This window comes from Melanostigma gelatinosum (assembly GCF_949748355.1).
Source record: "Melanostigma gelatinosum genome assembly, chromosome: 18".
In the NCBI taxonomy this organism is placed as follows: domain Eukaryota; kingdom Metazoa; phylum Chordata; class Actinopteri; order Perciformes; family Zoarcidae; genus Melanostigma; species Melanostigma gelatinosum.
In genome coordinates, this window is record NC_136651.1 from 952,996 (window position 1) to 962,877 (window position 9,882).

The 9,882-nt window shown below is 43.3% G+C and overlaps 1 protein-coding gene across 1 annotated transcript in view; it reads right to left on the reverse strand.

The window, feature by feature from the left end:
* The window catches only part of arrdc3b (arrestin domain containing 3b), an 11,127-nt gene extending 1,511 nt beyond the window's left edge, over positions 1 to 9,616 (reverse strand). Inside the window, exons 1-5 of the mRNA XM_079289324.1 lie at positions 9,164 to 9,616; positions 4,909 to 4,990; positions 4,111 to 4,258; positions 2,691 to 2,793; positions 2,315 to 2,571 (exon numbers count right to left, since the gene is read on the reverse strand). Coding sequence (XP_079145450.1) covers positions 2,315 to 2,571; positions 2,691 to 2,793; positions 4,111 to 4,258; positions 4,909 to 4,990; positions 9,164 to 9,443 — 870 coding nt within the window. The 5' untranslated portion in view covers positions 9,444 to 9,616. The remainder of the gene's footprint in view (positions 1 to 2,314; positions 2,572 to 2,690; positions 2,794 to 4,110; positions 4,259 to 4,908; positions 4,991 to 9,163) is intronic.
* Positions 9,617 to 9,882: the final 266 nt, after the last annotated feature.

Consider the following 9,882-nt stretch of genomic DNA (forward strand, 5'->3'; position numbering starts at 1 on the left):
AAACTCTAAAACAATCATTTAAATGAATCATTTATTTTTTGCATTTTTTGGTATTTAGGTCAGACACATATGCAACGCTGATTACCGTAACGTGTGTGGTACTTGTTATAAATGTACGTTGGTACATGGAGGGTGATAAGAAGCTGTACATGGAGGGCCTTAGGACCCAGGGGACTGTAGGTGAAGGAAACAGGAAGAGACGCCACACAAACAGCTGTTCACCGCTCGCTGCCGGCGGTTCGTGTTAAAAATGTCCGAAAAATAAACTGCGTTAACGCGCGATAATATAATTGTCGGCGTTAATGAATGAATAAGTTAACGAGATAATAACACTGTTACTGTAGTGTGTAGTTTTTAATTTTAGCTGGTAAATTTTAAGTAAGAAATATTACAACATGGTATAAACTGAAGAGTGCATTTTGAATAGTGAGTACTTTTACTTTTGATACTATAAAGCTTATGTCCTCGAGTATAATTTATAATAAGTAGAATCTCAGGAACAGACAACATTGCTGAGTTATGGCGACAGCATTATAGCACCTTATTGAACTGCATCAACAGTGATTTGTACAGCGTGGACAGTTCTGAGAGTAATGAGTGAATTAGTTATATAACTCAGCATATGAACTATAACTTGTATAAGTAGGATATTAGTTATATAACTCAGCATATGAACTATGGTAATTACATCATATGAGCTGCACCAAGCTATCAATAAACTGTCTGAAGGCAGAGCAAGTGGCTTAGACCATATTACTGCTGAACACCTTAAAGATGCTAGTCCGAGGTTAGCTCCTCTCCTCGCTGTTTGTTTTACTGGCTTCATGATTCACGGCTTGTTACCAGACTCAATGCTGTCTGTTCTCTCAGTGCCAGTCATTAAAAACAAAGCTGGTGAAGTATGTAGCCTAGAGAATTACAGGCCCATTGCTTTGGCCAGCGTCCTGTCAAAAGTCCTAGAAAGAATTCTGCTGGACAGAACACAGGACTTCATCACCTCCACAGATAACCAGTTGGGCTTCAAAGCCAAACATGGCACTGACTTGTGTTTATATGCCTTAAAGGACATTGTAAACAAATACAGAGGTCAAAACTCATCACTTCTTATGTGTTTTATTGATGCCTCCAAAGCTTTTGATCGTGTTAATCACAGTAAATTATTTTTTAAACTGAGCCAAAGAGGTGTCCCCACATACACAGTGAGAATTCTGTCTTACTGGTATGAGCACCAGAGTATGAGAGTAAAATGGGGTAAAAGTGTCTCAGCCCCATTTGGGGTTTGCAATGGTGTCAGACAAGTTCTGTTTAATCTGTATATTGATGATCTGTCCAAGCAACTGAAAGCCTGTAATCCTGGTGCATGATGGGTAATACTCTGGTTAATCACATCATGTCTGCAGATGATCTGGTGATCTTTAGTCCTTCTAGCGCTGGTCTTCAGCAGCTCCTCACTATATGTACTGTGTACGGTGTGGAACATGACATCAAACACAACGCCAGTAAGAGTGCTGTCCTGATCTGTCCAACTAAAGAGGACAAATGTCTAAACTTCCCTGACTTCAAATTGTCTGACAATAATCTTGGTGTCTGTAGTGAAGTCAAATATCTTGGTCATTTTTTAACAGAACACATGTCTGATGATAACGACATTTCCAGGCAATGTGGTATGATGTCTGCACAACAAAGAGTCTCTCACGTTAGTCTGGTCTGTGTACAGATGGAGTGAAGATGTCTCTGTTAGAGCATATTGTACTCCACTCTACTGCACACTTGTGGTCAAACTACAGAACAAAGAGTCTACAGAGACTTCAAGTAGCGTACAATGACGCCATGAGAATACTGTTAAAGAGACAAAGATGGAGTAGTGCCAGTGAAATGTTTGTGGCTGCACGAGTCAACACTTTCCAAACAGTTTTAAGAAATCTCATGTACAAATTCATCTGTCGACTGAATGACTCTGTAAATGGGATCATAGTTGTTTTAACCAACATAAGGTTTAGCACCACACGCTACCAGTCCAGCTGTGGAGACATTGGTACAGCTGTCTCTTTGTAAGGCATTGCTAGGCCTCCGTACTGTTATTGTTTGTGTATCTGTCTGTATGGACCCCGAGTCTGAAATAAAGTCTATCTATATATATATAAGTTTGTAACAGCGTATTTTTATCATTGTGATACTCTTACTTTAATACAATAATACTAAAATACTTATGGTACCTTTTACTTGTCATGTTTGTATTGTGATACTACCGTAACATATTTAGAGGATCCGAGTCCTTCTGGTCTTCAGTGTACCCGGGTCAGACTCTACTCACCACGAGGTCGTACTCCACTCTGATGATGGGACAGCCCAGGATGGAGGGCGACACCGGGGGGATCTTCAGCAGTTTGCCCTCCCAGCTCTGGCTCTTCCCCTGAGGCAGAGGGTCTCCTCTCAGGTTGGACACCAGCTGCTGGATCTGCTTTCCCTTGCCCTTGGCGAAGAAGGTCTGGGTCTGGTACAAGGCCGCCTTGGGCACCACCACCCGAGACGAACAGTTCTCCACTTCGGCATAGATTTGGATTGACTCGCCTTGGAGAGAAGGGAGAAGAGATCAGTCTGTCGGACTGAGAGAGAAGTGAAATAAGTGAAACATTGAGACTAAAAATAAAGGAAAGAGTTGAAGGAGTTAAGGGGGAGAGGCGGCTCACCTGGTGTGTAGCCCTTTCGCTCGATCTTGGCGCTGAGGGAGATCGGGCCTGAAGCGCAGAACCAGCAGCACAGCGTCTTCTCCTTGGAACCAGCCTGAGGGGCCTGAAGCACACCATCACCCGGGTTAGTGCTTCCACAACATCACGGATAATATCGCCTTCTCAAAGGAACATTTTGAGGAATGAGCTCATTCGCTTCGTAGCCTAGAGTTAGAGGAGAAGATTGATACCACACTCATGTATGTTCAGTCAACATGACGCTACAGCTGGTTAGCTTAGCATAAAGACTGGCAACAGCTAGCCTAGTGATGTCTGAAGAAACAGAATTTGTGCATGAAAATCTCTCAAATTCACCAATTAACATGTAATATCTTGTTTGTTTAATACACTAAGAAATAACGGTGCTATCTAGATCCATTTCTGTTTTTTGGATTGTCCTCACGGGAGAACCCTTTTTGGTTCCTGGAGTAACCTTTTTTTAAAGAGTTACACCTAGAACCTTCTGTGAAAGGTTCAACCCAGAACCCCCTATGAGAGGTTTTCAAGAAAACCCTTCTATGGTGTAATGGTTCCACCTAGAACCCTGTCTGGAGGTTCTATCATGAACCATTTCACCTCCTGAGGGTGCTAACAAAAACCCACCCTTTTATATTACAAGGCTTTCATCTAGAACCCACCAGGGGGTTCTACCGAAAACACTTTTATATTACAAGGCTACACAGATAAAGTGTTGGTACTCCTTTAGAACCACAGATAAAGTGTTGGTACTCATTTAGAACCACAGATAAAGTGTTGGTACTCCTTTAGAACCACAGATAAAGTGTTGGTACTCCTTTAGAACCACAGTTAAAGTCTTGGTACTCCTTTAAGACCACAGATAAAGTGTTGGTACTCCTTTAGGACCACAGATAAAGTGTTGGTACTCCTTTAGGACCACAGATAAAGTGTTGGTACTCCTTTAGGACCACAGATAAAGTGTTGGTACTCCTTTAGAACCACAGATAAAGTGTTGGTACTCCTTTAGGACCACAGATAAAGTGTTGGTACTCCTTTAGGACCACAGATAAAGTGTTGGTACTCCTTTAGAACCACAGTTAAAGTGTTGGTACTCCTTTAGAACCACAGTTAAAGTGTTGGTACTCCTTTAGGACCACAGATAAAGTGTTGGTACTCCTTTAGGACCACAGATAAAGTGTTGGTACTCCTTTAGAACCACAGTTAAAGTGTTGGTACTCCTTTAGAACCACAGTTAAAGTGTTGGTACTCCTTTAGAACCACAGTTAAAGTGTTGGTACTCCTTTAGGACCACAGATAAAGTGTTGGTACTCCTTTAGGACCACAGATAAAGTGTTGGTACTCCTTTAGAACCACAGTTAAAGTGTTGGTACTCCTTTAGAACCACAGTTAAAGTGTCTCTTACCAGCAGCAGTGGCGTGTTGATGTCGATGTGCTCGAACACAATGAACTCTTTCTTCACTTTGACCGGCAGCAGCCACGGACGGTGCAGTTCAGCTTTCACCCAGTACCTCACGCTGCCATGCTTACCTTCAAACGAGGTGGCCAGAGCCCTGAGACAGAGAGAGTAGTATTAGTGTACAAGTACAACAACGTTTAAATACTCCATTACCAGTAAAGGTCCTGCAGTCATACTCCTACTTAAGTTAAAGGAGTATTATCAGGGAAATGTACCTAAAGTATCATCAGTAAAAGTACTCATTGTGCAGTGAAATATTTCCTGTATAGCTAGTTTAGTCCAGTGGTTCCCAACCTAAGGGTCGGGGCCCCTCCACAGAGACACCAGTTAAGTCTGAAGGGGTCGAGAGTTGTTGAGGAGGAGGAGGAGGAGGAGGAAGAAGAAGAAGAAGATTTCATGTTTTCATACGTCCTCATTTGTTCAATAAATCTGTTTCCATTTGCTTTGAATCCAAACAACAACTTTTAAATAAACGTCATATTTAAACTTTTATCTCTTTGGTGGAACTGCTAACAACTTGTCTGACATGTGCTTCATTAAAAACACTTTGCCGTTTTCTACACATGTATCAGATGATGTTATTGTTGAATCTGTAAAGTAACTATAGCTGTCAGAAGAATTCAGTCGAGCAAAACGTTCAATATTTCTCTCTGAAATGAAGTATAAAGTAGCATTAAACAAAAAAATACTCTGAAAGTACCTCATTACATTGTACTTGAGTAAGTGTACTGAGTCAGTACTCACATCTGAGGCAGGTTGAAGCTGAAGGCGAACTCGTGTAGTCCGGCGTGGAGAACCGTGAGACCTTCTTCTGGACCGTCTTCATCTGAAACACAGACCAGTTCTCAGTCCCTCAGATATGCAGATTTACTGCTTTTGTATCAAAGTACACCGAATATTTAGGGTTTTGGATATTTGGTCGAACAAAAACAACAATATGACGACATTACTTTATTAACTTAAATGAATTCCTTCATTTATTCAATAAATGTTGATGAAAATGATCGTTAGTTGAAGCCGTACGAGAAACCAGAGGAGGAAGTATTCAGATCCTTTACTACAATACTAATACCACACAGTTGAAATACTCTGTATATGTTGAAATAATGTAATTGTATTCCTGTATTTTAGTATCAGCAGCCGTGAAGAAGCTGAAGCTACAAACAGAGAAACGTGAACTCTACTTCCTCTTTTCTTTATTTGTTCTTCAGATTAAACATGATGATGTCAGCTTCCTGTCTGCCTGTCTGTCTCTCCGTCTGTCTGTCTGTCTGTCTCTCCGTCTGTCTGTCTCTCCGTCTGTCTGTCTGTCTCTCTGTCTGTCTGTCTCTCCATCTGTCTGTCTCTCCGTCTGTCTGTCTGTCTGTCTCTCCGTCTGTCTGTCTGTCTCTCTGTCTGTCTGTCTCTCCGTCTGTCTGTCTCTCTGTCTGTCTGTCTGTCTGTCTCTCCGTCTGTCTGTCTCTCTGTCTCTCTGTCTCTCCGTCTGTCTGTCTCTCTGTCTCTCTGTCTCTCCGTCTGTCTGTCTGTCTCTCTGTCTGTCTGTCTCTCCGTCTGTCTGTCTGTCTGTCTCTCCGTCTGTCTGTCTGTCTCTCTGTCTCTCCGTCTGTCTGTCTGTCTCTCTGTCTGTCTGTCTCTCCATCTGTCTGTCTCTCCGTCTGTCTGTCTGTCTGTATGTCTGTCTGTCTCTCCGTCTGTCTGTCTCTCCGTCTGTCTGTCTGTCTGTCTGTCTGTCTGTATGTCTGTCTGTCTCTCCGTCTGTGTTCGGCTGAGAGCTGTTATCAACAGCTTGCATGCATGTGTGTGTCAGGTTGCCCGCAGACACACACACACACACACACACACACACACACACACACTGAGAGCAGGAGTAGACCGGTATGAACCAGACTGATCAGCCTCCTTCAGCTGGAAACTCCAACGCCTGCATCACAACTCGGCTCCTCATTGGAGGAGAACGTGACACGCATTACAATCTGGGCTCTGATTGGCTCGGCCTAGTCAAGCCCCTTCCCACATTAGTACAGCCATGTGGTGTGTCGCATGAGAGGAGGAGGAGGATGAGGAAGAGGAGGAAGGGCGTCAGGCACCAACAGTGAACTAACAGGTAGACCTGAACCGCTCAGAGTTAAATAAAAGATGAGGAGAGAAACGGCTTTCACACTCACACCACTTCATTCTTTACTCTTTCAAAATAAATCACATTGAAAGAGGAAATAAATTGTCTTCATCACATTTACAGAATCTTCATCACATTTACATCCTGGTACAAAAGTTCAACATGTAAACCGTTGACGAAAACTACAGACATCTCACCAGGAGATCCATTTAGCAGCTGTTCTGGAGCTTTCCATCGAATCTCATGGTCTTCCTCAGCTGAGGTCTAACGATGAACTTTAAATCACAAAGGTGAAGCAGCTGTTTTGATATGAATATGAATATCTTTGTGTTGAGATCAGATCGAAGGTTTCCGGCTCAATCAGAGACACAAAACGACCAAAAAGAGACGAAAACGACAAAAAATTGAGGCAAAAACAAAGAGACACAGAAGACGTCCAGCGAGTACCAGCGCGTCTCTTTGAGTGTGCGTCTGTTGTTGTGATGTCGGAGGTTTGATGTGCAGGTCTGTGTCCAGAGGACCGTTGTCTCTACATCTGTCTTCACATGATTTCTGTTATTTTAATGTTTATACTTTTGTTAAATCTTACTTTCATTCTCTTGTGAAGCACTTTGTGAAAACTCCTACATCACATGTGTCAAACTCAAGGCCCGCGGGCCGAATGCGGCCCGCCACGTCATTTTATGTGGCCCGCGAATCCGCCAGCAAAACAAAAATTTTAATAAAAAAAAGTTTTTTGTTTTTTTTGTTTTTGGAAAAATAATTAAAAGTTAGACTTGAAAATAAAAGTATCCCCATGGTTGAAATGATGAGACAGCATGTTGTCTGTGTACCGACATTAAAACGATCACAACAGGTGGACAGGAGAGGCAACAGCCCGTAAAGAGGTTTTCCAACGACTGAAAAAGATCCACAAATAATCCCAAAATGTCCACGAAGAGATACATTGATGCAGAGGGAAGAACATGTAATGAAAGATGTGAAAGTGAAGACATGTTTGTGCTTGAAGGAGAACAACGGGTCTGTCTTCTGTGTTATGAGGCGTGTCGGTGATGAAGGATACAATTCACGTCGGCATTTTGACACCAAACACGGAGCTAAATTTAGCCTCCGAGAAAAACATCAAACTGTCCAAGAATTAAAAGGCAGACTGCAATCACAGCAGAATATATTCACACAGCTACAGCCCAGTGCATGCTGAAGGTATGTGAGCAGAGCTCCCACCAGATACAGACTTTTACAAATGTCAGTTTGTGAAGAAACACCATCGCAGACCGAGTTGATGAACTAGCAGCAATCTAACAACACAGCAGCTAAGAGACGAGCAGGTACTTGTGTTTGTAATGAACTGTTGATGAAAGCACAGACAACACGGATACATCATCTATCATGTTCATCAGACCTGACTCTCAGTGAGCAGCTCTTGGATGTAGCTGCATGCACAGGACGACGACAGGGAGGAACATTAGTGATGCAGAGAGGTGAACAAACAGCTTTGAACAAAGTTAATGTCAGAACTTGTGTTTGATATTTGTCTTTGTTCTTTTCTTTCATAGTTTGATCTTTGATAGAGTCATGTGGGTTTATTAAAATGAGTTATGTTATAATAACAGAAATGTGTTTAAATATCATGTTTCATTGATATAACTGCATGTACAATATGTTTACACTTGAATAAACAATAATCAGATGCAGAGAGTTATTGAACAACATGTGAGGAGAAGTTATTACAGTCTTACAGTGAACCGGCCCTTTGAGGGCCGTGATGCTGATGTGACCAGAGGAGATGAGGTTGACAGCCTGCTGTATATGAATAAATAGATTGTTGTTGAAATGATTAATGCTGGTTTGTCACTTCTGGTTCTATAAACTTCAGTTCTTAAACCTGCAGATATTTTGAGCTGTTTATATTTGAGGATCTTCAGCTGAGGAAGATCATGTGATGCAATCAAAAGCTCAGGAATGTTCGTCCTTTCCTTTGAGTCAAGTGTTCATCAATTCAACCCCTAACGTTGACTCTGATGTCATCGTTTCACCTTTGACCTCCGTCAGAGAAACACACTTCTGACAGGAAGTCCATTAAATAAACAAAAGTCCTCCATGTTTCTTCTTCTGCTTCTTGTGGATGAAACGTCTCTCAACCCTTCACATTGAGAGCAGAACCAGCAGTCCGCCCCACGAGTGACATCACACGGTCCGTTTGCATCGTTTTACCAGTAAAACAAGCACAAAACAACAGGTGGAGCTTTAAACAGTGGCTCATATGATTCAACACACACACACACACACACACACACACACACACACACACACGCACACACACACACACACACACACAGAGTCAGCTGGGTCCTCCCCCTCTCTGGCCGTTTGTGAACAGGTTTGAACCGCTTCTAACAAAGGGAGTTGGCTGCTGAGCCTCGCTTCAGGGTGTCATCAGTAAAGAGAACACGTTTCTCCTCCTTCAGTCTGATCGATGCACAAAACATCAGCCATGAAAACAAAGCGTTGGATTTCTTAACTGGAGCGATTTCTGTCTTTTTGTGTTTCTCAACTTCTGTTCTCCTTCCTGCAGTAAAGTGAGGTGTGAAGCAACAACAGCCTCTTATGAATGAAAACACACATTGAAATCAACCAAACGCGTCACTGTGTGCACGCGCAGCCCTTTGGTTCCATAACGCACGCTCTCGTTTGAAGAGAGAACATCAGCTGTTGCATCAGCACCAACAACTGTCACCAGCGGATGTTTTCAGGCTTCTTTTCTTTTTGTCTCTGTATTAATAAAGTTTTTTCAGATAAAAAAAAAATAATGAAATGACAGGAATCAGCTGGTGTCTCAGAAGCTTGTGCAGCGATCAGCTGATGGTGTAAACACAGGCTCACCTCGGTCCTCTCCGATCAGCGTGTCCCGGTGCTGCAGGTACTCCACCTCCTCCGTGTAGTTCTGCGTGTACGCCGTGTTCGCTCCGGTGTTCCTGGACTCGGTCCACCGCACCTTGGCGACTCCTCTCGCGGTCACCTCCAAGCTCCTCACGCGCACGTCTCCGCTCACCTGCACCACCACGCGCCCGGACACCTGGTCTCCGCCGGAGAACGCCGGCAGGTTGTTCTCGTTCAGGCTGTCGAAGTAGACCGCCAGGGCCCTCACTTTGCCCAGCACCATGATGACAACAACGAGGAAACGATATCAATATCAAATATATACGTATGAAGAGTCTATGGAGGAGAGGTTGTGCGTAAAGAGCCCCGCGTGGCGCGGATACATGCGCCTTAGCTCCGGGAGCCCCGCACAGAGCCGGCTCCAGCTCTCCTCCTCCGGAGTCTCTCCGGTCTCTCTGCTGCCGTCTGCCTCCAGCCGCTCCGCTCTTAAAGCCTCTGTGCGCAAAAAAACAGAAACCTCCACTGAGCATGTGCGCACAACACACACACACAATTACACACACACACACAATTACACACACACGAGCTGCAGTACAGTCGACAGTACAAATACTCAGGAGGAAATGTCTCCACTCAGTTCTTATCGAAAGGAAATATTCAAATCATTTCAGAAATAGTTATGAAATGTTTCTGCATCTAATTTAAATGGTGGGAAGTAACGA